This window comes from Pithys albifrons, chromosome 7 (genome assembly GCF_047495875.1).
Source record: "Pithys albifrons albifrons isolate INPA30051 chromosome 7, PitAlb_v1, whole genome shotgun sequence".
In the NCBI taxonomy this organism is placed as follows: Eukaryota; Metazoa; Chordata; class Aves; order Passeriformes; family Thamnophilidae; genus Pithys; species Pithys albifrons.
The window spans coordinates 60,356,810-60,383,742 of NC_092464.1; the positions used below are offsets into that span (position 1 = coordinate 60,356,810).

The 26,933-nt window shown below is 50.8% G+C and overlaps 3 protein-coding genes across 3 annotated transcripts in view; 1 reads left to right on the plus strand and 2 right to left on the minus strand.

The window, feature by feature from the left end:
* The window catches only part of LOC139673810 (zinc finger protein 850-like), a 1,066,517-nt gene that overhangs the window by 667,489 nt on the left and 372,095 nt on the right, over nucleotides 1–26,933 (minus strand). The gene's annotated exons all lie outside the window — the stretch shown is intronic.
* Nucleotides 4,101–5,027, plus strand: LOC139674311 (olfactory receptor 14C36-like). The gene has a single exon (XM_071560511.1). It carries the CDS (start codon nucleotides 4,101–4,103, stop codon nucleotides 5,025–5,027), a length of 927 nt encoding a protein of 308 aa, XP_071416612.1.
* LOC139674312 (olfactory receptor 14J1-like) lies at nucleotides 19,046–20,002 on the minus strand. Its single transcript, XM_071560513.1, has one exon. It carries the CDS (start codon nucleotides 20,000–20,002, stop codon nucleotides 19,046–19,048), a length of 957 nt encoding a protein of 318 aa, XP_071416614.1.

The following is a 26,933-nucleotide window of genomic DNA, read 5'->3' on the forward strand; positions in this document are numbered from 1 at the left end:
TGAATCCGTGGGCAGCAAAAGGAGGGCTCAGGAGAGTCTCCATCCTTTGCTGGATGCAGAGGCAGCACAGGGTCAGGGCAGGAGGAAATGGCTGAGGAAATTAATGCCTTCTTTATCTCAGTCTTTTAACACCAAATGCAGTTGTCCTCAGGATACCCAGATCCCAGGGCTGGAAGTTGGTGATAGGGAGCTGAGTGAAGCCCCCATACCCCAGGGAGAAATGGTCAGTGACCTGCTGTGTCAATGAGAACCCCACAAGTCCCTGCCCACATGAGATGCACCTGAGGGTACTGTGGGAGCTGGAAAAAGAGCTGGCCAAGCCACTTTCACTCATTGCCCAGCACTCCTGGTGAACTGGAGAAGTCCCAGCTGACAAGAAATCAGCAACTGTGATGCCCATTTATGAGAAGGGTTGGATGGAGGTTCCAGCCAACTTCAGGCCTGTCAGGCCTGACCTTGGTGCCAGGGAAGTCCATGGAGCAAATAAATCATCCTGAGTGCCACCACACAGCACAAACAGGACAATCAAGGGATCAGGCCCAGTCAGTGTGGGTTTGGGAAAGGCAAGTCCTGGCTGACCAACCTGATCCCCTTCCATGACAAAATGACCCGCACAGGAGATGAGGGAAAGGCTGTGGATGTGTCTCTCTGGAATTCAGTACAGCCTTTGGCACCACCTCCCACAGCATCTCCTGCAGAAACTGGCTGCTCATGGCTGGGATGAGGGAACTGTTTGCTGGGTGAAAAACTGTCTGATGGCCCAGAGATTGGTGGGGAATGGAACTAAATCCATGTGGGGCTGGTCACTAGTGGGATTCCCCAGGGCTGAATGTTGGAGCTGGTCCTGTTTGACATTGTTTTAATGATCTGGATAAGGGGATGGAGTGCACCCTCAGTAAATTTGTGGACAACACCAAGGTGGGTGTGATTGTGGATGTGCTGGAGGGCAGGAAGGCTCCGCAGAGGGATGTGGACAGGCTGGATTGACAAGGTCAAGAGTCAGATCCTGTCCTTGAGTCACAACAACCCCATGGAATGTTTCAGGCTGTGAGCAGAGTGGCTTGAGAGCTGCTCAGCAGGGAGGGACTTGGGGGTGCTGCTTGAGAGCAGCTGGGTATGAGCCAGAGTGTGCTCAGGTGGACAAGAAGGCCAAAGACATCCTGGCCAGTGTAAGGAATAATGTGGCCAGCAGGACTGGGGCAGGACTGTCCCTGTGCACTGGTCACTGATGAGGCCGCACCTTCAGTGCTGTGCCCAGTTCTGGGCCCCTCACTGAAAAAAAGGACATTGAGGGCCTGGAGTGTGTCCAGAGAAGGGATCCAAGCTGGGAAGGGTCTGGAAAACATGTTGGATGAGGAACTGGCGTTTTTCAGTCTGGAGAAGAGGAGGCTCAGGGAGGACCTTGTTGCTCCTCTACAAACACCCAAAAGGAGGTCTTAGTGAGGTGATTCTCCCCCTCTTCTGCCAAACCTATAGGGACAGAAATAGAGGAAACAGACTTGAATTGCATAGGTCAAGGTTCAGATTAAATATTAAATAAAACTTTTATTCACTGAAAGGGAGCTTAGGCAATGAAATAAGTAGCCCAGGGTGGTGATGGTATCTCCAAGTGCTCAGGTGGTGTTTGGATGTGGCAGCTTGGAATACAATTTCGGGGTGATTATGGGGGTGCTGAATGACAGTTGGACTAGAAGATCTTGAAGGTCTCTTCCAACCTTGATGATCCTGTGGTTCTCTGACCTGTAACCACTGCCTCCATGTTTCTGCTCCAAAAAAATCCTAGGGATGTTTTCTCAGTTGTGTCCCTCAGTGGGACCCATTTGCACTGCAAGAAACCTTACAGTTTGAATCTCACTTTAACTTTCCTCAGAGCCTGATATTCAGGGACTCAGCACCAAACCCCCCAGAGGGCCATTAAATGCCCTGGGCTGTTGCTGTGCTGCTGAGCTGGGCCGGGCTCCTGGCACACAGGGAGCTCCTGGCAAGCGGGCAGCGCTGCAGAGAGACAGCTCTGCCCAGGAGCAGCTCCTGTGCACAGCCCAGCAGGGCTCAGGGCACTGCCAGGGCAGCTCAGGGACACCAGCAGGGCACAGACAGAGCTTAAAGGGGCTCAGCACTGGGAGGATGACTCAGAGCTCATGGAGGAGAAATCTTTGTAGTGCTGGACACGGTGAGTCTGTGGGTGCAGGGCAATGTAGGGGCAGCTCCTGGAGGCATCTCCTAAAGCTGGCACAGGCCCAGCTGACGGGATGTGTGAGGAGGGGGTGTTGGGGGGCACTTTGGAATAGCTGTGGAGCCTGGGGTTGCAGCCAGGGGTGCCCAGGTCTGTGGGGCAGAGTAGGGTCCTGCAGCCCAGGGTGCTGTGCTGGGGCAGGGACTCTGCTGCCTGCCAGGGTCAGCTCTCAGCCAGCCTGGGGAGCTGCTCACAGGGCTGGGGAGAAGGGCTGTGGGGAAGGAGCCATGGCTGAGAGCTGGGTCCTTATGTGAATAAGGTGCTCTGTGGTTTGAAGGTGCTCAGAGCTGGACAGCAGTGCAGGAGATTTCACAGGATATTTTTCAAGAAGCACAAAAAGGCAGGGGCTGTTTCAAAGGGAATTATCCTGTTCTTACTTTTTTTTGTGGGCTATCTGGCCCATAAAAAGTAGAAATTAATTTCTCATTTCAGGAGGTGGCACTTCCATTTCAAATCGTTTACACCTACTGATGAATAAACCTGGGAGGATTAGAAATCTGCCAGGTACACACATCATCAGTGCTGCTTTTCCAGTCTCCTCAGGGTTGGTTTGACATTGCCAGCAGATCCTGCACAGGCAGAGCTGTCCCTGGGCAGTGCCCTGTGCTGGGAGGGCTCTGCAGGGCAGAGCTGAGCACCCAGGGCTGGGATGGGCTCTGGGAGCACTGCCAGGGAAGCAGCTGCTGGCAGGGACAGCTCCAGGCAGCAGAGCCCTGGGCAGGGAGTGAGAGGGAATTGCTGCTGAAATGCTGTGGCAGAGGGGCTAGAGCAGCTCTGGGCCATCCCTGCTCTGCAGATTTCTGCCCAGAACAAGCCCCTGATCTCATCCGCCACCCAGCAGAGTCCTTCCCTTTGGCCATCTGATTGTCTCTGTAGGGTCTCCATAGGAGTGTGGAGGAATTTCTCTATTTTCCCCTCCTCTTCATGCTGCCTTTGCTCTCAGCTCAGGTGGGAGCTCTGGGCAATGAGTCTGCAGAACTCTCCAGTCAGGATGTAACATCTTTAGGACATTCAGTTCTTTCCCTGGATGATCCTGCTGTCCTGCAGGATCCCTTCCTGAGGGGCAGAGCTGTGCCATTGCAGCTCTGTGTTCCCCACAGTCCCTCAGCACTGAGGCCATGGCAGTGGGTTTGCAAGATGTGTGCAGGCAGCTGCAATGAGACCTCTGTGCCCCTGGTGGGAGGGGAGGGCTGAGATATCTCTCTTCTGTAGGATGAGACAGGATGAGGAGTTTGAAGATGTGCACTTGGAAACTGGAGTCACCAGTTCTCAGCAGTGTCCAGTTTCTCCTCAGGGGAACCCTTGGGTGCCTTTGCCCTGCAGATCAGAGAGGTGACAGCCTTGGGCAGATGAGAGCAGGGCTGATGGATCTTCCCAAATATTGCAGGAATGGATGATCTCTTTGCCTTACAGGACACACAGGTTGTCTCTTAGATAGAAGTATAAATACCAAGGATTCCTGACCCAAAAATTTCACTACTTGTGTTGGAGCAAATGGAAGGAAAGAAACAAAACTATACCCCCACAGCTCTGCTCTGCATTGGGGTGAAATGGGAGTGACAATGTTGAGAACTTTTTAGTACCATGGGTGGCTTAAAACTAACATCAGTCTCAGTTCCTATTTATCTGTTGTTGTAGGACAGAACTGAGTATTCCAGAACATAATCAGAGCTCCTTTTTCCCTGGAGCTTTCTGAGCCAGGCCTCAACAGAAGTCCTCAAATGGACCAGCTAAAGGGTTTTTGTGATAAAGAAGAGGTGATTTGAGGGTGTTACATAAGGACTAGAAGAGGTTTTTTCTGAAACATGTACTGTCACTTGTTACTATATTTTTCTCCTAGGACAGGTGCTATACCCAGGGGAAGCTCATGTTCAACAGCAGCTCCATCAGCCAGTTCCTCCTCCTGCCATTGGCAGACACGCGGCAGCTGCAGCTCCTGCACTTGTGGCTCTTCCTGGGCATCTCCCTGGCTGCCCTCCTGGGCAACGGCCTCATCATCAGCGCCGTAGCCTGCGACCACCACCTGCACACCCCCATGCACTTCTTCCTGCTCAACCTGTCCCTCACAGACCTGGGCTGCATCTGCACCACTGTCCCCAAAGCCATGCACAACTCCCTCTGGGACACCACAACCATCTCCTACACGGGATGTGCTGCACAGGTCTTTCTGCTTGTCTTCTTCATGTCAGTAGAATTTTATCTCCTCACCATCATGTGCTACGACCGCTACGTTGCCATCTGCAAACCCCTGCACTACGGGACCCTCCTGGGCAGCAGAGCTTGTGCCCACATGGCAGCAGCTGCCTGGGCCAGTGGCTTTCTCTACTCTCTGCTGCACACAGCCAATACATTTTCCCTGCCCCTGTGCCGGGGCAATGTCCTGGGCCAGTTCTTCTGTGAAATCCCACAGATCCTCAAGCTCTCCTGCTCACACTCCTACCTCAGGGAACTTGGGCTTATTGTGGTTAGTTTATCTTTAGCCTCAGGATGTTTCATCTTCATAGTTTTCTCCTATGTGCAGATCTTCAGGGCTGTGCTGAGGATCCCCTCTGAGCAGGGACGGCACAAAGCCTTTTCCACGTGCCTCCCTCACCTGGCCGTGGTCTCCCTGTTTCTCAGCACTGCCATGTTTTCTTACTTGAAGCCTCCCTCCATCTCCTCCCCATCCCTGGATCTGGCCCTGTCAGTTCTGTACTCGGTGGTTCCTCCAGCACTGAACCCCCTCATCTACAGCCTGAGAAACCAGGAGCTCAAGGATGCTGTGAGGAAAATGGTGACTGGATGCTTTTCATGACCAGTAGCTTCCTGTTTTCTTCAGCACAACACTCCATATGTAATATCTTTTGGGCCCAGCCTTCCTTTTAAAGCTATTGATAGTGGCAATGGGGAAGTTTTCCTGCTTTTTTCCTCTGTTAGTGCTGTTAACACTGAAAGGTTTTTCTTCATATATATCTAATTGACAGTCTACCCCCTTATTCTGTGTAATTGTACAAGTGAGGAATTATGCTCTCTGTGCACTTAGATAAAATTTTCTGCTGCGACTTATTTGTCAAACATCCTCCTTCTGTTACTTTGTACATGAGAAATCTTGGTCTCTGAGTAAAATAAAAGACCCAAGTTCTTTTTTCCAGATTTTTCCTCCAAGAAATTCCATGAAACTGGAGGACAGTTCTATGTGCAGAGGTGGTGGGGGAAAAAACTCTGGTACAGCAGAAATGCCAGAGAGCAGCAGCTCTTGGATTTTTAGACCTGCTCTTTTTCCACTTCCATTCTCTTCTTTACTTTCCTTCTCCAAGACCTGAGTGCTCTGGCAGCTCTGTCACTGTCCTGCTGTGCGTCAGTGCTGTGACCATGGGCAGGGAAAGGCCATGAGCCTTTCAGGGACAGAGCTGGGCCCCTTAACATCGTTTCCATCATGAAAGGGGATCCTCTCTGGGCAGTTCCTGAAGATTTTGGTCTTTTTCCAAAGTTGTTCTTGAGGAGAAGCCCAAGGAATAGACTCTCAAAAGTCTCGTTGATTTGCTTGTTTCTCCATGGAATCAGTGCAGTGAGATCAGGGTCCTGCTGTGGGACTTTAGGGACTGAGGGCTGGTTCAGGTGTTCTATCTTGGTGGCCAGTGGCCACACAGATAGTAAAGGGTCTTCAAGTCATAAGCCTGAGGCCCTGAAACTTTGATGGCTCTGATGGCAGGTGAGTCCTTTTCTTGAGGGAATCAAGAACTGCCAGGAGGGCACAGAGGATCTGCAGGGACAGCCCATCCCATACAGTCAGCAGTGAATGGAGCCCTGGAGCAGAATCCTGTCCAGGGCGGAGTCCCCTAGAGAGAAAGTATTAAATCTCACTGTGAACTGGCCAACCAGAGCTCTGCAGCCCCAGGGGACACAGCAGGAACAGGGAAAGGACCCTGGTGACTAACTCGTCTTAACCCTCAGTTGAAACAGTCAGAATTACAGACTTCATTCAGGGGGAAGAACAGAGACCATTTATGGTAAAAACTTCCAGTGTAATATAGGATTAGTATAATTAAGAGGCTGGGTTATGCTAAACAGAGGATGGTTCATGCTAAGTAATGGATTACCACATCTTAATCATGGGGAGAGCAGGTACTGAGAGCTAATCCATTATTCATGGACACAAGGGAAAGTGGAACAATGGATGTTGCAAAACAGGTTTCAGTACACAGCAAGGAATATACAGCAACTGCAAACCTTGTGAAATGCAAAAGACAGGAGATGCATCAGTGTCCGCAGACTGGATTAAGTCTTATTGTCCTGGGGAGCCTTTCTGGGTCCTGAAGTTTTTCAGTTTTGTATCCCAACAGTTTCGTATCCCAACAGTTTCACCCCTTCTAATTTTGTTTCTGTAAAATGAAAACTTAAGAAAAGATCTGATCGATTATTCGTGGGATACAGGAAAGCAAAATAGGGGTTACATAACGAGATACAAGAGAACATAAAATTCCAAACAATTTCACTATAAGCAACATGTCAAATTGTGGACTGATGTTAATTTGTCCAGCCAATGAAACCCCTTAACCCACTTTTGTTGTTCTCTTCCAGGATTTAATCTCATGAATATTTATTTAAGCTAACCTTCTAAAAAGCTTTATTTAAACTGACTTATAAACAAGTAACTTTAATGAAACAAAAGCTTTGATGACTTTTAGTGTTTGTGTTTTTTCTCTGACTTTAAGCTTTTTTTCTGAGGGTGTTTTTAAATGCCGTGTTTGTTCTTGAAAACCTTTATTCAAACTAAACATCTCTGCAAATGAACAACTTTATTTAATTTAGGATGTGTCTTTTGACCTTTATTTGAGAGTGTTCATGTGTATATGAGATAGTGTGGTTGTACAGACCAGACAGCTCTATCAGTAGTTACATTCTCACATGGGCATTCATTCTCACTTTCACTCAGGGCGCCCTTTCATTCAAACATTCACACGAACAGACCGGAATTTATATTTTGCTGTGTTGTATGATTATGAAATGAGAAATTGGCATTTGTGTTCCTTATTCTTGCATTAGCAACATCTAAGTATATGTCTCTTTGGTTTTTGAGTTCTGGTGAGAATATAACATTTAAAATATAGACATTCTGCATCATGTTTGTGAGAAAAATTCTCTATTTATTGAATTTTACAATGATAACAGAGTCCTTGAAACAAAAAAATAACAATCAGAAAGGTTTACTTACAAACACGTGTTGTTGTGCCCTGGCTGATCCCAATCCCCAAAAGCACACCCCCCAAATCAGATTTCCCCCTCTTAAAGGTTTCTAAATCCCACCCTGTCCACATAACAGAAAGGGCATTCCCTTGCCTCTTATTGGTTATCTTATGTTAAGAGGCAGGGTCTTGATTAAAATGGCAGCCTCCATAGGTGCCACATGGTGGGGGGGTTTACTTCATTTACATTTATTTCCCAATACCTGATTCCCACTCACATGTTTCCCTGGTACCTGCCCAGACATGTTCAGGAACCTTACAACTTCACAATACGCCCATAGGTCAGTATTAAAAAAGAAAAACCCTTTAAAATGCACGTGTTTCCCTGTTTTTGATAGTAACTTTTGGTTAATTCCTTTGCTTGAAAAGAAAAACATTTATTATTTCTCATATGTTCAATTTAAAATAAAAACTCAAAAACATATAAAACATTCCTACAGTTCAGAGATAACTTGCCACTCCCCCGTTTTTATTTTTTCTATAGGAGATTGGTAACTGTAGCCCTGGCGCTGCCCACCCCAGCCGCTGTAGCTGCTGTTTGCTCTCTCCCTTGGCGAGGGAGGGGGTGTGCAGTTGTGGGCGATATTTGGGTTCTTGCTGGCAGTGCCTTGTTTGCTATAGATATGCAAAACTTTGAAAGACAAGCATTTCAGGTAATTAACACATGAACTGGGCCCTACAACAGAACAAAAGAGCTTTCTTCAGCACAGCTAACACAGGAAAAAACTACAGTAGGAGAAGAAAAGATAGATTTAAAACTCTTGTTTGATACAAAAAAAATAAACAGAGTAAAACAATTCCCTACATTAACGATCACCTGAAGTCACAGCTAGTGAGTTTTCGTGGCTTCTTTAGGCAGAGCAGAAATGGCTCAGAAGGGTCTTCCAGCTCACAGCTCCGCTCCAGCTCATTATTTGTGACTGCTCCAGCCTGCTCGTCTGTCTCTGCAACTGTGCACGCTCGGCCAGGCCCCGCTGCTTCATTGTGGGTTTTAAGATGACAACTGCCATGTGAGCCACGTGGCTTGCAAAGGCCCCAAACCACTGCTGCTGGCTGCTGGCTGCTGTGCCACCCGCACACCATTCCTGGAACGGGGCTGGGGCTGCTGCCGGTGCTGGGGCTGCTGCCGGGGCTGCCGCTGGTCTCACGCCACTGCTGGGGCTGCTGTGCTGCTACCCTGCCGCCTGTGCTGGCTCTCCCGTGCCACCGCCACTGCTGCTGCTTCAGCCGCTCCACGCAGGTGCCGCAGGAGCCCAGGGCACCTGCTGTGCCGGGCACGGCCCCCCGTGTTGCTCTTTCTGAGCTGCGCCATAGCCTGGCCTACCTCAGCAGTGCGGTGTGTGGCTTGAAAAACCTGCTCTGCTGTGCTGAATACGTGTGTTTGACATGCAGTGTCCCCGCCACTGAGGCAAGTCTGCCGGAACACTGCAACCACTTTTTGTGGGTTGCTGCCTGTGTTTGCAGCTGCCGTGCCACTGTCGGAGCCGCCTCTGCCACCGGGCCCGCTCCTGTCGCGTGGATGCCACCCTGGCCGCCTCTGGCTCTCCTAGTTCTCTGCCACCGGGGTCCCAGGGACTCTGGCCGAGGTCTCTGGCAGCAATTCCACTGCTATCTTGCCACTTTTTTCCCCCATGCTTTTTAAGAGACTCAAGTGCTTTCTTGTACCACTTGGGACATTTTCCTGCCTGTTTATCATTGTCCCATTCAGAGTCACTAAAAGTGAGTTCTGGGTGGTTTTGTTGTGATTTTAAAGACAAGCTTTTTAACTGCAGATCTTCTGAGCTGTGCTGCTTAAGCAGACTTATCATGATCGGCTTCTGCTCAGAAGACAGATTTCCCTCCGTCTTTACTTATTAAACACAAAGTTCTTTGAAACTTCTAGTTCGTGGCCGCTCACGGGCATGTTTCCTGCAGGAACACTGGTTCCGGGACTCCTTTGAAGTTTGGCCATGAACCATGACAGAAACAGAGGCGCTGCTACTCTGTTTCAGCCTAAGGGCTCTGCTCTGCTCTGCCAGCTTCCAAACATCAGAAGCTGAGGCGCTCACCCTCACACTCAGGCCCCATTTGAAAAGGTCAAAAAACTGGACGTCATTCAGAGGAAAGAACAAAAATAATTTATTGTAAAACCTTTCAGTGTAATATAGGGTTAGTATAATTTAGAGGCTGGGTTAATGCTAAACGGAGGGTGGTTCCTGCTAACTAAGGGATTGCCGTATGTTAACCATGGGGAGAGCAGGTACCTATTCATGAACACAAGTGAAAGAGGAACAATGGATGTTGCAAAACAGGTTTCAGTGGACAGCAAGGAACACCCAGAAACTGCAATTCTTGTCAAATGCAAAAAGACAGGAGATGGGCCGATGTCTGCAAACTGGATGAAGTTTATGGTTCTGGGGAGCCTTCCTGGACTCTGGTGTTCTGCAGTTTGTATTCCAAGAGCTTGTTATTTTTTAGCTGTCCTCATTGGAACAGGAATGCACACAAAACGACAACAGCTTTCTGGCTGTCACAGCTTTGGGACGGACAGTGTACTTGGAGCAGGAAAAGTGCTTGACAGTCACAAGGGCTGGGGCTTTTGTTCTATCCTGGGGACACAGCATGGCAGGGAGGGGCTACAGAGCTCTCAGAATCTCCTGCAGAGGAAAGCAGGGCACACAGGTGCCTCCTGTCCCTCTTGCCAATCACATTCACCACCAGTGGGCCTGAGTCCTCTCTGAGCTCCAGCTGCAGCTGTGCCTTCCCCAGAGCACCCTGCCCCGAGCAGGGCTGTGGGGCCAGACCCAGCTGGGCTGTGCTGGGAGAGGCCCTTGGTGCTGGAGAGAGCCCAGGGCAGGTGGGAGAGCTTGGAGGGAGCTGGGCTGGGCTGGAAAGGACCTGGAAGAGAAAACCGTCTATGCATCTCCCATCGTGTGACTGTGCAGGTGCAGGACTCAGCCCATGGGTTGTGGTGCAGAGCCAGGACCTGTGGAAAGGATGGAAAACATGAAGTGCCAGAGAGAGGAGGCTGCTCTGTGCCCTTGGTGGCAGGAACAGACCAGGAAGGTGGCCCAGGACACTTGTCACCCCCCAGCTTCTCTCTCCAGTCATTTCCAGCCCTGGGCTGCTCCTCAGCCCAGGGTTAGGGGTGGGTTTGGCTGTGCCCACCTCCCCCCTCCTGCTGGCTCAGGGGCTGTCCCAGGGCAATGGCCAGCCCTGCCCAGCCCCTCTCCTGGCCCAGAGCCTGGCAGAGCCTGAGCAGGGCTATCTGTGAGGCCCCACAGCTGACAGAGCATCTCAAGGGGCTGGGAAAGGTGTGGAAAAAGTTGGCTATGGGGCATCCCATCAGAGGGGCCATTCCCCAATCTTGATGCTCCTTCCCTGGGCTGGGGCTGCACAAGAGGCTGTGGGACCAGCTGTGGGGCAGCGGGACACAAAGGGGCCATGGAATCTCTGCAAGGGTTTGACTGCAAGGCCAGGCACAGACAAGCACGTGGGAGTGTGGGAAAGGCAAAGCTCCCCTGGATTTTGTGGCTGCAGGAAAAATCAGGAGCCAAAATAGTCTCAGTGGCTGTGCTGGAGACCAAGGCTGAAGGAGGGAAATGCAGGGCTGCTGTGGGATGGGGAGGGGGATTTAATTCCAGCAGACACTGCTGTGGGGCTGAGGGACTCCATGGCTTCTCTGCCTGAGTTTTAGCTGGAAAGGTCTCTCAGGCCTCTGTGCTCAGGGAAAGCTTCAGGGAGGAGGAGAGCCCGTCTTGGCAGGAACCTCCTGCAATGGCAGAGGGACACACGGCCGTGTGTGCCCCTGCAGGGCACTGCCCTGGCCATGGCACAGGCTGGGAGCTGCCTGGCTGGGAGCAGCCCTGTAAGGCAGCTATGGGTGGGCAGGAGCTGGGCAGGAGGCAGCCGTGTGCCCTGGCAGCAAGGGAGGCCAGGAGCACCCTGGGCTGTGGGACCAGCACAGCAAGGACGTGGCTTATCCTGGTTGCTGTGGCTGAGGAAAGATGCACAAAGAGCTGTGGAGTTTAGAAACTGTATCCTCTTTAATTTTCGTGTTTTGGCCATGAAAAGGTACTTTCTGTGGGTCTAAATCTCAGCACTTTCTGGTCCTCCCAAAGAGCACAAACCTGATGAGTTGTGGTTCCCACTCCAGTGGCACTTAGATCTTGCTCCACACCCAGAGCATGAAGCTCCCTTGTCCCTCAAAGTTCTTGAAAATGGAAGGATGAAGGACACAGGACAGACTGTGGGGATCAGTTGCAGGGCATGGCCAGGGATTTGGGGTGGTTATGACCTCAGGGCAGGACCCAGCACTCGGCCTTGTTGAACCTCATCCAGTTGGCCTGGGCCCATCGATCCAGCCTGTCCAGACCCCTCTGCAGAGCCTTCCTGCCCACCAGCAGACCAACAATCCCACCCAGCCTGTTGTCATCTGAACAAATGCTGCAGAACATGCCCAATAAAGTTCCTGTAACCCCAAAATATGTGGATTAGTGGAGATTTAGCTGTGCACAACCAAGTAATTCATTCACTTTCTCTCTTTTCCTCCTGCTCTGGATCAAGGGAACTTCTGACTTCAGTGTGTGACTCACTTTGTGCAAAGAGCAAAATGGACAGAATTGGGGTAGGGAGCGCTTGGAGGGACCTTTAGATCTGTGCCTGACACATAACGTGTTTTCCATTGGTCTAAAATTGCCTGCTGTGGAAAGTGGACGTCAGTAATGTGAACTTAAAATACAGCAGAGGAATTTCTTCTATTTTTGAGCTGTGCCTTCCTTTGGTTTTGTTTGCTGACAATACATGAACATCCCTGTGTGTCTCCTGCAGCTCTTTCTCCAAGTACAGCAGGTGGGAGTTGGTGCCCAGGAGATGAAACCTGCAGGTCCAGCCTTTGGTGGAGGAAGCTCAGATTGCACAAGGCTGCTTTGAGTGCCAGGGATGTGATGAGGGAAGTGGTGGGGTGGGGATTAGGGATAAAGTCTGATGGATTGTCAGACAAAAAGGGTCTTGATTTTCATATCTATTCACACTGAATTAGGAGATGCTCTGGGTCAATATCAATAGGGAATTGCTGATAATAATGTATAAACAGGCAAAAATAAACAGGCCACAAACAGACATATTTTTGCTTGTGGTTTTGGTTTTTTTTTAAAGTATAAGGTATTCACTTTGAATGCATTTCTGAGATCTCTGTAATTGACCACAGAAGATTTGAAAATGTAAAAGTAAATTATTCCCAGGGGTTGGTTTTGTTAAAATGCCATCAGTGAAAAGAGACCATGAAGGGAATGAGCAGACAAGGAGACCATCCCTGGTGCTTGAGAACAATATCAATTAGGGTTTGCTGCTCTCAGTGTATAAACAGAAAAAAGGAAATGGGACAAAAAGTTATATTTCTTCATTTCCTTGTAATTGTACTACACTCAATTTGAATACACTTCTGGTATCTGTCTAATGAAGCATAAAAGAATTGAAGCCTTAATATTAAATTATTCCCAAAGGCTTGTCTTGTTAGGATGTTTTGAATGTTAATGAGGCCTCTGGCACTGAATTCCTGAACTGAAGATTTGAAAACTGAAAAAACCTCTAAAAAAGCAAAATTCATCATCAAACCTTCAAGTTCCTGAGAGTGTCAGCAAGCCCCACTGAGGCCATGACTGAAAAGAGAACCTGGAGGGAATGAGCAGACAAAAAGACCCTCCCTGGGGCTGGGGAAGCAGCAGCTCAGAGTCACTGGTTACAGGTGGAAAAGGGACTGTGGAATGTGGCTGTGAAAGTGCCTGATGGACTTTGCCAAGCAGGACAGCCAAGCCCTGCCACCCATCTCTGGTTCCTCACAGGATGCTCCTGGAGTAGAGTGATGTGGGGTGTGGAATGGGGAGTGCAGGAGAGCAGTAGGACACTGAAACCGGTGGGAGGCGGGTTTTTGGACCTGAGAGACGACTTCACAGGAGTTAGCAGCAACAGGCCCCTTTATTCCTACGCACACACACTAATATACATCTGTAACCTTCCGCAGGGTGATGACACTTTGGCACTGATTATTGGTTAACAATGTTGTTTATATTACAAAGATTCTCATAATTGGCTGACCATGCACATCTGCTGAGAAAGTCGGCAGCAGCCATTTCTGATCTCATTAATTAGTTCTTAAGGCTACAGCACTTACTTACATAGGCAGTTCAGCATATGGCTTGTTTTTTAGGTGAAATACCATATAAAATTCCAACAGGACACCTCCACAGCTCTATGGAGTGGGTGAGGAGGTGACAAGCCCTGGGGCTGTAAGGAACTGGTGTCTTCTCATAGGCTGTCAAGACCCAGGAAACTGCCCTGTTGCAGAAAAGCACAGTGAAGAGCCAAAGTGTGTGAGAGCAGGAGAGGGCACAGCAGTGTCCCTTCCACAGCCAGGCCTCCAGGGACACACCTGAAGGAGCAGCAGAGCAGGGTCTGGGCTTTGTCTTTGTTTCCTGGACACCCTGGGCAAGGGGCCCCAGGGCAATTGTCACAGATCACCCCCTGCAAACACCATTCCCAGCACTGGCCTCTCACCCACCACTGACAGGTTGTTTGTCCCTCCATGGGGACACCAAATGAGCAGCTCACAAGGCCATGCTGCAATTGTACAGAGGAGACTTCAGCATGCACAGTGTGTATGTGGGGGAGATGAACCCAAGAGAACACAAAGACCATCAGCTAATCCTGGAGGTGCTGGGAAGGGCTGTGGGACACACAGTGTCTCGAGGTCTCTTCACTCTGGGCCCCACATCCCCTGGAAAACCCCCAGGATGCAGCACTGGGATGTGCTTCTGAGCACAGAGCTCCCCCTGTGCCCATCCCTCACGCTGTGGGGCATCTCAGAGAGGGGCAGAGCAGGTGACACCTCACAGGGCTGAGGTGCCTCCAGCCCCCAGCAGTGGCAGTGAGAGCCCAGGGAGAGACTGTGACTCCTGCAATGATCTCCCCATGGGTGTAAAAGGGAAAGACTCTCTGATCACCCCTGGGTGCATGAGAATCCCACAATCCCAGTTCAGAAGTGGATGCCTTGCTGGACCTCGACATTTCTGTGAGTGACTCCAGGAACAAACTCCACTGGCCCAGTGAGATTCACCTAAGTGGTCTTGGACAGTTCATTGCAAGTGCTCCTGAACTGCTGCATCACCCTTGCCTGGGATTCTGGGCTGTGCTCTCAAAAGGGCCAGAGCAATCTGAGAGGTTCTGGGGTCCTTGGAAAAGGCAGATGCCAAGCCCATCTTTAAGAAGAGCAAAATGAGAATGGGGAGAATTACAGGCTGCCCATCAAGCTGCTCTATCACTGCCCTTCCCAGATGGACAGGGGAGAGAGAATAAGATGGAAAATGACTCATGGGTTGGGATAAGGCACTTTACTAAATCAAAAGCCAAAGTTTGCACACGAAGAAAGAGGAGAATGACAAGATTTATTCTCTACTTCCCATCATCAGTGATGTCTGGCCATGTCCCAGCAAGCCAGGCTTCAGCACACGGAGCAGCTGCTCAGCAGGCAAACATTGGAAACAATGAATGCTCCCCTTCCTCCTCCTTTCCTCAGCTTTTATATCTGAGCTGACATCCCATGGTTTGGAATATCCCTCTGGTCACTCTGGCTCAGCTGGCCTGGCTGTGTCCCTTCCCAGGACCTTGCCCTCAGTTGGGGAAGGAATGTTGCAGTGCTGGGGCTATGCCAGCCCTGCTCAGCAGTAGCCAAAACATTGGTGTGTTCTCAGCACCTTTCCAGCTCCCAACACAAAGCACAGCACTGGGAGGGCTGCTGTGGGGAAATGAGCTCCAGCTCAGCCACACCCAAAATATTTCCACAGTGTTCGGTGCTGTCCCAGGATTGCTTTAGTTCTGTGAGGCCCTGCAGTGTCCAGGTGGCATCCTGGTTCCCTGAGGTTCCACAGTGTGACAATGACCCCTTGATTCTATTAAGTTAAAAACTGTCTCAAGACCCCTTTTGTTCCATGAGGCCCTACATGTCACAATGAATCCTTTGGTTCCGTGAGCTCTACAGTGTCCCAGGATACCTTTGGTTCCTTCAGGCCCTGCAGTGTCCCAATGGCCCCTTGTTTCCATGAATTTCCACAGTGTCCCAGGGTCCCTTTGTTCCATGAGTCCCTGAATGGTCAAAATTGCCCCTTGGTTCCATAAATTTCTGTAGTGTTACAATTGCACGATGATTCCATCAGATTCCAAAATATTCCAGGATTCCTTTGAATCCATGACACCCGGCAGTGTCATCTTGCCCCTTGATTCCATGAATTTCTGCAGTGTCCCAGGGTTCCTTGCAGTCCAGGAGGCCCTGGAATGTCACAATGATCCCTGGATTCCATGAGGCTCCATAGGGTCACAAAGGGCTTCTGTTTCCTTGAGGTCCTGCAGGGTCACAATGGAACCTTGATTCCATGAGGTTCCCAAGTGTCAGAATGGCCCCTTGGTTCCATGGCTTTCCACAGTGTCCCGGGGTCCCTTTGGTTCCTGAGAGAAGATTGCTGGGGGTGAAATGAGGAGTATCAAGTTATCCTCACAGAAGTTGCAATGGTACACAAATTATAGGTAAAGGTCCATCAGGAGTGTTTGCACAGTCAGTGTTTCAACACCCTCAGCATTACCTGAACTTGGTTTTATCTCACCAAAATCTTTCCTCTCTGTTGGCCAAGCCCCCCTTCCCTCCCCCAAATATCCCATCCCTTTTGTCCCAGTTTCTTCTGACCTTCCCAAATCCTTCAGCTGGATGGGCTCAGCTCTGTGACACCCTTCATGACCCCTGAGCATCTGCCTGCCCAGCTTGGCCAGTCAGTTCTGGGAACACACCTGACAGCCCAGCCCCCAAGGGCACAGGATGTTCTGCTGTGCTGGAGAGGACCCTCCTCAGCCTGGCCAGCAGTGCTGCAGGGGGGGATTCCCTGCCCCTCCCCAGCTGGTCCTTCCTGCCCAGCAGCTCCTGTTCCAGAAGGGCTCACAGACACTCTGGGGGACTGTTCACACTTGGGTCCTTGAGCTGCCCTGGGGCATCTCTGGGGCAGTGGCCAACTCTGTGACTGCTCTGGGAAGTCATGGCCTGAAGCCAGGAGTGTGGGTTTTAGGAGGTAGTTGAAACCTCTGCAGACAAGAAATCCTGGTAATTGCTGAAGACTTCCTTGCCTATCATTATGATGTGCTGTTTATTTTTAATTTCAAGATTTTTTTCATAATTTTCTTTTTACTGACAACACCACACACTTGTTCTATTAATCTGATTCACTCACTGTTTATCTGAAAATATTTGTGCAGCTATTTATCAGAGTACATTTCCTACCAGTGTTTTGAATGCAGAAACATTGCTCAGAGGAGCTACTGAACTTCTCTGGGATGGTTTCATATCCCTAATTTTGCCTCTTCTGTTCTTCCTCTCCCAATTTTCCTCCCAAGATCTCTCCAAGCTGTGTGTGCCTGGGAATGTTTTCACAGTCCTGAGCTCTGGACCATGTCAAAGGGGACAAATGCATCTTCTGGAGAACACTGTCACTCCTGCTCACAGAGCCTCTCTGACTGCACAGGGGAGATTCCCCCAGGGTGATTCCTGGTGTGGGAAGAAAGGGACATAAAGTCAGAGGAGAGGGATGGAGGAGACATGGACATTTGCAGTGGGCATGCTCAAGGATGGTGAGATAAATGTCCCTGGGACAGGGAGGTTGTTCCTGCAGTCACAGCCAGAAATGTCAGGGCTCTGGCAGGTGCCCACACCTGAGCTGGGCTCATGCCCTGCTCACACCCCCAGGGCTGTTCAGAGACACGAGTCCTTCCCTTTCACACACACAGACAGTTCCTGGCAGCAGGTGCAGTGTCTCCCTGGGCTCCTGCTGCCACTGCCCGGGGCTGGAGGCACCTCAGCCCTGCAGAGCCCCCACCCTGCACACTCACACACTTCAGCTCATCACTGAGGTTTCCCTCTCCCTGGCATGGCCCAGTCCAGCCCCTCCCTGGTCCCACCAATCCACCTGCCCCAGCCCCAGCCCCACAGAGCAGCACAATCATGTCTGGCCCTGCAGCAAGAAATGGAGGCATTGGAGGTCAGGGACAGTGACTTTGTGTCTGGAATGTTCAGGAGACCATCATCTCAGGCATCTCCTGCAGGCCCAGGGCCAGCCTCACTCCCCAGGACAGCAGGAGAGAATCAGTCCTGGGGCTCCTCAGGCAGTTTCTGCTGCCCCAGGGACAGGACAGCCTCTTTCCATGGCTCCTCTGCACACACAGCCTGTCCTGCTCTTCTCCTCACACATCCCATCTCCCCACAGAGCCTTTCCCCAGGGGAACACGTCTGTGCTGGCCTGACCAGCCATTCCTGCAGCCCCTCCCTGTGCTCCCCACAGCCCCCGAGCTGAGGGTGCTGCTCTGCAGGGCACAGGGGCTGTGGTGCCCAGGGCCATGGTGTTGACTCTGCTGGGCTGTGCTGGTCAGGCTGGGAGGCAGAGCCAGCTGAGGGTGGTCCCTGCCACTGACCCCCTGCCACACAAGCTCTTGTGTGGCTATGGAGGGTGCTCAGACGGGCCCTGCCTTGTTCCAGTGCTGGGAGATGGGTCTGGGGGCTATGCTGGATCTGTCCTATGAGTGTCCAAGAAGAATAAATGAATCACTCAAAAGACTTGTTTCCCTGTACCTGCTGTGTCCCATCAGTTTGCAGAGCTGTTGTTTGTCAGTTCACACTCAGATCTAGAATATTATCTCTGGGTGACTACACCCTGAACAGGCCTGGGCTCACTGGCCTCTATTCACTGCTGACTGCCTGGCACCTTCTGGCACATCCCCTGTGTTTTCATGGCAGTTCCCAAGTCTCTAAAGAAAACATTCACCTGCCATCAGCCCTGTCACAAGCTGTAGAGCCCCAGAAAGGTAAATCAGAAACCATTCACCATCTACATGGGCTCTGGCCACCAACAGACAAAACCTGAACCAGACCAGAGGCCTTGGAAGGCCACACTGGGACCCTGATCTCATCACACTGAGCCCCTGGAAAACAAGCCAAAGAAGGAAAGTCTTTAGAGTCTATTCCTTGAGCATGTTCCTGAGACTGATTTGCAAGTAGCCCAAAGCCTTCCTGCCCTGCCCTCAGGAGATGCCCTTTCCTGATGGAGCTGCTGTTGTGCAGCCCAGCTGTGTCCCAGCTGTCCCCATGGCCTGTCCCTGCCTGGGATCCCAGGATGGACACACAGCAGGATGTGACCAACTTGTCAGAGAACTCAGGCCTTACAGCAATAGCAATAGTGTGGAAGTAGAAACAACAGCTCTGAAAAGACCAAGCACTGCTGCTCACTGGCAGTGCTGCTGTGCTGGGAAACTTTTCCCCCTCCCCTCTGCCAACAGGCACTGTCCTGCAGTGACCTTTAAGAACCTCTGTGAATAAGAATCAAAATAGTTACAACAGAGTCACTTCTTTTGTTTAATTTTTTAGACAGTCTCTGGGTCAAAATCATTAGGGAGAAAAAAAGATTAGAAGGGGATTTATTATCAAACTTCAGTGTGCACAATATTGTGACAAGATGAACCAAATTACCCTGCCAAATCCTGAGAAGGAAGGATGGGCCTGTCAGGAGTTCCATTCTGAATGCTATGCAGAAGACAACTGAAAGTTTGAGGGCTCTCGAAACCATCCAGTAAACAAATTCTGCACAGCACCCTTGAGTTCCTTGTTCCTCAGGCTGTAGATGAGGGGGTTCAGTGTTGGAGGAACCACCGAGTACAGAACTGACACCACCACATCCAGGGATGGGAAGGAGATAGAGGGAGGCTTCAGGTAGGCAAACACAGCAGTGCTGATAAACAGGGAGACCACGGCCAGGTGAGGGAGGCACGTGGAAAAGGCTTTGTGCCATCCCTGCTCAGAGGGGATCCTCAGCACAGCCCTGAAGATCTGCACATAGGACAAAACTATGAAAATGAAACAACCAAAAGCTAAAAAGACACTAACCACAATAAGCCCAAGTTCTCCGAGGTAGGAGTATGAGCAGGAGAGCTTGAGGATGTGGGAGATTTCACAGAAGAACTGGCCCAGGGCATTGCCCTGGCACAGAGGCAGGGAAAATGTATTGGCTGTGTGCAGCAGAGAGTAGAGAAAGCCACTGGCCCAGGCAGCTGCTGCCATGTGGGCACAAGCTCTGCTGCCCAGGAGGGTCCCGTAGTGCAGGGGTTTGCAGATGGCAACATAGCGGTCGTAGCACATGATGGTGAGGAGGGAATACTCTGTCATGATGAAGAACAAAAAGAAAAAGATCTGTGCAGCACATCCCATGTAGGAGATGGTTGTGGTGTCCCAGAGGGAGTTGTGCATGGCTTTGGGGACAGTGGTGCAGATGCAGCCCAGGTCTGTGAGGGACAGGTTGAGCAGGAAGAAGTGCATGGGGGTGTGCAGGTGGTGGTCGCAGGCTACGGCGCTGATGATGAGGCCGTTGCCCAGGAGGGCAGCCAGGGAGATGCCCAGGAAGAGCCACAAGTGCAGGAGCTGCAGCTGCCGCGTGTCTGCCAATGGCAGGAGGAGGAACTGGCTGATGGAGCTGCTGTTGGACATTTGCTTCCTCTGGATATGGTTATCTATTGAGGAGGAAAAGGCAGGACTGAGTTAGGCCAGACCATATTAGCAAAATGTATTCGACATTCAGGGTCTCTCTTTTAAGGAAGACCTTTTTGCACCCATCTCCCCTGAGTTCTGGGTTTTTCTGGCTCATGGGGACATTGAGAGCAGGGATCCTGTACTGGGCTCCTGAGGATTCATTCTTGCTGTGCAGTAAGAGGCAACTGAGAACATGGGATTACATCAAATTAAATGCACTTCTGATGTTTCAGAGTGTTTCCAGCATTGCTGGTCACAGCCTCCCCAACTGTGGAACAGAGCTGAGGAAATTTGGTGTATTTTATTTGGTTTCAGTTCAACTTCCCAGGAGTGGGTTTGGATGGCTGAAAACTCTGGAATTTCTAATGTGCTCCAAGTGAAATCTTGTCAGTCCTGAGAGGCAAAGGACTTGTCTGTTACTGCAATGGCAAGAGAGCTGCTCTCGTCATCAGGCTTGTTCTCAGCTGACCTGTGCTGGCAGCTTGGCCTGGAGGAGGATCACACAGAGGAGTCCCCTCAAAAAAGAAACAAGTCACAACTGTGATCAGAGAAATTCAGGTTCAAAGGGACTTCTCATCTTTCCTCAGGGTGCCCCATCTTTCTCCTCCCCGACTGAGAGACAGGGGGATCAGTTCAGCTGCCCAAGTACAGCTGCCCAGAGCATTTCCATGGATTTAGCCCTGAGGTGTCCTCTCCATGGGATCTTATACAGAACAGAGACCCTATGAGAGAGCTGTGCCCCTCTGGAGGGCACCCTGCAGCCCTGCAGGACACCAAGGGAAGCAGCTGAATGTCTTCAAGTTGCCTGGAGGGGACTTGGGCACTTTGTTCCCACAGACACATCCTCACAGTCGGACCCAAACGGTTTGTGTCTCAACAGGAACTGAACCTACCGCTCTCAATAACCCATATGGGCTCAGAAGTCCAATTGTGAGAACAAGAGCAGCACAGGCCACATCCTTCCCTGGGCTGTGGCTGCTGCAGGGCAATGCACACCTGAGCCCCCACGGGCCTGAGGGCAGAGGCTCTGCTCAGGCTGGGAAAGGAGCCCAGGGAGGAGTTGGCCAGGGGAAGGTGTCTGTGCCACAGGGCCAGCAGGGAGGTGCCCACATGCCCCTCCCCAGCATTTGTGGCAGCAGCTCCCTCTCCCTCCCTGCCTGTCTGTGCTGGGAGGAGCTGTTCCTGCCAGCAGCCACCTCCCTGTGCCCAGCTCAGCTCCCTCCAGTGCTCACACAGCCCATGCCCACCCCACAGCCCGGGGACAGCTCTGCATGTGCAAGTGCTGCAGAGCAGATCCCAGACAAGCTGAGGTGGCTGGGAAGGGGAAGGTGTTCTGAGTGGATGTGGTTCCTGAGAAGTGACCTTGGACATGGCAGGAGGTAGAACTGAAGCTGAGAGAAGCCCAGAGCCATTGTAGCTGAAGGACCCTTCCCTGCCCTGCTCATCCCTGCCCTGCTCATCCCTGTCCTGCCATGAGGGGGTCACTCCTTCCACCCACACTTTCTCCCTGCAGGGCCATGGGGAGCTCCTTGACCAGGCTGAGCTGATCCTGGCAGGCAGCAGAGTCCCTGCCCCAGCACACAGAGCCCTGGGCTGCAGGACCCTGCTCTGCAGGACAGCCCTGGGCACCCCTGGCTGCACCCCCAACCTCACACTCAACAGCCATCCCTGGGAGAAGGGAACCTTCTTGCCCTGTGCCTCTGATGCTCCACACCAGGAAATCCAGGAGACCCATCCTGACAGATCCTGTCAGTGATGGCTTTTGGCAGCTTTAAGAGACATCTCTGGAACTCACCTGCACTGCTCTGCAGCCTGGCCAAGGGCTGTGAAGGTTTCTCTCCTGATGAGCTCTGACCTGTCCTCCCACCCCAGAATCCCTTCAACCTCTTTCGCACTTCCCTTGTCTACCTGTAATGCCTGAGGTTCTGCCTTGCTCTGCCTTATGGCCTCATCCTCTCTGCTAGAGGAACTGTGGGAGTCCTTCTGAAAGATCCTGGATGCTGTGGGATGTGCCAGCTTTAGGAGATCCTTGCAGGAAGGGAAGATTAACTTTCCTACAGCCAGAGAATTCTTCTTTCAAAATCTGTGCAGTTTTCTCCTGTAGTGAGAGCTCAGTCCCCTCCCAGCCCAGGCTGCCTCTCATCTCTGTCCCTTCTCTGCTGTGCCCTCGGTGTGTGCAGGCAGTGCCCTGAGCCCTGCTGGGCTGTGCACAGGAGCTGCTCCTGGGCAGAGCTGTCTCTCTGCAGCGCTGCCCGCTTGCCAGGAGCTCCCTGTGTGCCAGGAGCCCGGCCCAGCTCAGCAGCACAGCAACAGCCCAGGGCATTTAATGGCCCTCTGGGGGGTTTGGTGCTGAGTCCCTGAACATCAGACCCTGAGGAAAGGTGCAGGAACCTCTTGAGAAACCCAAGTCAGAATCAAACTTTAAAGTTTCTTTTGTTGTTAATGGGTCCCTCTGAGGGACATAACTGAGAAAGTGTCCCCAGATTCCACTTAGAAAACAAAGAGACAATGATGACAAATATGGACTAGGAAAGAAAGGTCACTCTGATACTGAGGAAAGTAAGAAGGATTTCATTAACCTAAAGGTCACAGCCGTGACCCGCAGCCTCTTGGAAGGGAGATCTTGTCTCTCCCTCATTCTTCAGGGCTCTTCCTTGGGCACCGGGGCACTGGGATGTGGAATAGCAGGGACAGGAGGATGGGGTGGCACCTCCCAGGCTGCTGAACAGGGACAAGGAGGCAATGAGGCCCCAGGGCTGCAAGGCTCACTTGTCTCCTCATGCCATCAGGGGCACACACAGCAGCCATGGCCAAAGGCCTGCACAACTTGGCTCTCTTGGGGCCTTTCAGCTTCTGCACATCCCTGTCTCCTCTCCAGCGCAGGCTGTCCTACGGTGTCCATGCCCTGCCCCTTTCCCTGCAGGCTGTCGGCATCCCCCGGCTGCCCCACCTTGCTGGCCCCTTCCTGCACTGACATCTCTCCCTCCTCCCTGGCTCTGCCTTGGAGCACAAAGCCTTGAACTGATCCAGACTCCTTCAGGGGGATGTGTTGCACCACAGCATTTCCTTTGGGCAGAAATTCCTTTCTCCTTGTGTGCAGTCTGGACCTTCCCAGTTTCCCTTCAAGGCCTCTCAGGCTTCTCCTGTTCTTTCCTCAGTCTCCACACCACTGGGCCCAGGGCTTGGAGGCTTCCAAACCCCTTCATATGATATCTCTGGTATTTAGCCATGAAAATGTTGTGCTCTTAGTGCAGGAGAGACACAGTGACACTTTTTGCCAAAGGTTGTATTGGCAGAACAAGGCACAGGAACTGGAACTGAATTCCATTGGATGTCAGGAAGAAATATTTTGTGGTGAGGGTGGCAGGAACCTGGGCCAGGTTATAGAGTAAGTGGAAACCCCATTCCTGGAGCTGCCCAAGGTTTGGAATTTTGTACAACCTAAACTTGTGGAAGGTGTCCCTGAGTAATTGAAGTGCACTTTGACTAGTGGCTATTTTAGGTCTCTTCTAACCCAAAAAGTTTATTATTCTTTTTTCCTATATCCCCAACTCCTTCTCCACAGGGTTGCAAATACCTACATGCACCATGTTGGCATTTTAATGTGACCTAATCCCCAACACTTTATGAAAATGGAAAAACAGTCCTTTTAGGGACATGAATTTCAATGACTTTGGAGGAACCTTTCAAAACTCAAAATTTACAAAGGAACTAATAGAGATTTCCAACATCTCTACATGAAAGGCTCCCCAAGTGATCAGTGACAGCCCCCCAGGATGGCCTTGCAGCTGAGGTTGGGGGTTTTCTCACTCAGGTCCTGAGACTCAGGATGGGCAGCCAGAAAGTGCATTTAGGGACTGTACAAGACTTGCCATGGGATGTCCAGGAAATGACCAAAGTAATTTCTGGAGGAACAGGCATGAGATAACAGAGCGAAAAATGGATGAAAAAAGCTGAACATGTTTAAAGAGGTGACTGGTCAGTGCCTTTCCCTGACCATGCCCTGCAACTGATTCCACAGCTTGTCCCATTTTCCTAATCCCTCCATTGCCAGGAACTTTCTGGGACAAGAGATCTCTGTGCTCTGGGTATGGAGGGAGATCCAAGTACCTGCCACTGGAGTGGAAGCCACAAATCTTCAGATCTTGTGTTCTTTGGGGGCCCAGACACTGGTGAGACTGGTGTGTGTGCACAGAACACGGGTGGGTGTGTGGGTGGGTGTAACCACCAGGGAACATCAAACCAGAGCAAACAGGGATTGGCAGAGGCCTGGGAGCCACTGTCTGAGATCATCTCCTGAGGGATCCACATTGTCTGGGTGTCTCTGCAGCTCTACATCTTCTCCTGACATGGCAGAGCACACAAACAGCCCATCCCTGTGTCCCTTTCTCCACTCACTGTGCTTTGGTTTGGCCCAGAACCCACCCGAGGTCCCTTCCAGGATGAGTCCCTGTGCATTTCCCTCCCCCATGGACCTTCCCTTCCTGATGCAGCATCTGTGGGGCAGCAGAGCTGGGTCAGTGCAGGGCCAGGGCTGGCTGTGACAGGGGCCATGAAGCCACTGCCAGGAGGTGACAGCAAGGACAGTTGGCAGAGAATAAAATAAAATATGGGGACTTTGTTTTTTGAGGAAAGGAAGGCTTGGCTGGAGCTGGCATGTGAAGAGGATGATAAACAAGGGGTGTTGAGGGAAAGAGGGAATGTTCAGCCTGGAGATGAGGAAAAGACTTTTCTGAGTTGCAGGGCCAGTGCAGAGCAGGGTGGCCACAAGCCCAGGCTGCCTTCCTGCCTGCCAGGGTTGGTGGGGTTGTGTCACAGAGCTGCCCCCAGAATCAGAACCTGGGGGGCTCTCCCACCTGCCCCACTCCTTCAGCTCCCCAAGGATGGAATTTCTGTTGTGTGGGTTCCCTGATGTGCTGGATGACCTCACAGTGCTCCCTGGCCAGAATGTCTCCTGAGGGCCACCCAGGCTGCTGCAGTGGAAGTGACCTCACAACCATCACATATCAGCCATATCTCCTTGGCCTGAGTCTCCTCTTTCCTCTGCCATGCTCAGGTCTGTGCTTAGATTGTAGAAAATGATATAGCTTTTCTAATATCATAATGGTTTTAATAAGCCTTTTAATGAACTGCTTGAATTAAAGACAAGTTGTATGTTGGGCCTTAAATCTCTTTCAGCCAGCACTCAGCAGAATTTAACCTACCACTGAGAGAACACAGCTTGGGAAAAGTACTAATTCTCTAAGTTTTGTTAAGTCAACCTTGATATGCTTTGATGAACAAAGCCTGGGATAGAAAGATGGACTGTTGATGTTGGACATCTGGAAAGCAGAATTTATGGACCACAAGGACATTTGCAGAAACCAGTAGATAAAGAAGATGAGTAACAAGGACTTAGTAGATGTGATGGAAAATACCAACCAGGAGAAAAAGACTAAAAATATGGACTAATTAGCAAAGAGAGGGAGAAGTCCATAACCAATAGAAGATAAAAATTAATTCAATATTAATTCAAAATTAGTTCAATAAAATATGTCATTTAGAACCAATGAACATTGATTTGTTTGCTAAAAATTTATAAATAGGTGACAAAGTGATGCATTGGTGTCTGGGTGAAAGGATTTCTGTTGGACACACACACACAGAGCACTGGGAATAAACTGATGCCTTCCTTTCTAACACCAAACTTGCAGTGTTAGGGGGTTTTATTACCCCAATCATTTCAGAGGGGTTTGGCAACAGCATGAGCAGGTTTTGATTAATATCTTGTCTCCAAGTTGCTGGGGCCCAATTGCTTCCCCATGAGGCTCCTGTAGCAGAAGTGGCTTTGCAGAGCCCAGCAAGAAAGAACACCCTTAACCAGCAGCTCTGCAGTGCTGCCCACCAGGCTGGGCTGGCAAGGGAGGGCTCCTGGCCATGGACTGGCAGGACCTGCTGCTGTCAAGATGCATTTGGGGTTTCAGGCTCTCCCTGGCAGAGGTGCCACCAAGTCACTCTGAGTTGTGCCCGTGGCCTTCAATGTGCTGGGGCTGGCCTGGGGCTTTTCCTGCAGTGGGATGTGCCCTGGTCCTGGCACAGGAAAGGCAGTTCCTCCCCCAGCAATCTGCTCCTTCTGCATGTCAGGTCCCCACTCACTGCCCCTCACTCTGCTCAGTGTTTGCCTTGGCTCGTGGCTGCATTGATTAGATCTGCTTGAGTGTTCTGAGGCACAACCCAACACTTACTGTTTCTGCACCCACAGCATAAGAAATATCATTTTCCCTTTCTATGGGGCTGGATCTTATGTGTCTTTTTGCATTTCTGCTTTTAATTGCCCTTTTTGGAAGGTGACATTTCCCCCAATGACATCAAAACTTTGGGGTCTTTCACAGTTGCCTCAAGAAACTCAGAATCATAAAATGTCCTGAATTTCAGGGGCCTTAAAATATCACCAAGTTCCATCCCCAGTGATATGAATATAAGAACCTTCCACTAGACCAGGTTACCCAAGAGCTCTGTCCAATCTGGCCTTGAACACTCCAGGGATGAGGCAGTCTCAGCTTCTTTGGGAAACCTGTGCAAGTTCCTCCACACCCTTAGAGGAAAAAATTACTTCCAAAAGTCTCATCTAAACCTACTCTTTGTCAATGTCAAGCCATTCCCCCTTGTCCTGTCACTCCTGGCCCTTGTAAACAGTCTCTCTCCATCTCTTTTTTGGCTCCTTTCAGGTCCTGGAAGGCCACAATTAGGTCACCCCAAGGCCTTCTCTTCTCCAGGCTGAACAATCCCAGCTTTCTCAGCCTTCTCTCATGACAGAGCTGCTCCATCCTTCTGATCATCTTGGTACTTCTTCTGGACTCAATCCAACAGGTCCATGTCCTTGCTGTGCTGGGACTACGGAGCTGGTGGC

What these genes read in the sequence shown, in the direction of transcription:
- LOC139674311 (XM_071560511.1), top strand. Translation starts at nt 4,101, where the DNA reads ATGTTCAACAGCAGCTCCATCAGCCAGTTCCTCCTCCTGCCATTGGCA.
- LOC139674312 (XM_071560513.1), bottom strand. Translation starts at nt 20,002, where the DNA reads ATGTCCAACAGCAGCTCCATCAGCCAGTTCCTCCTCCTGCCATTGGCA.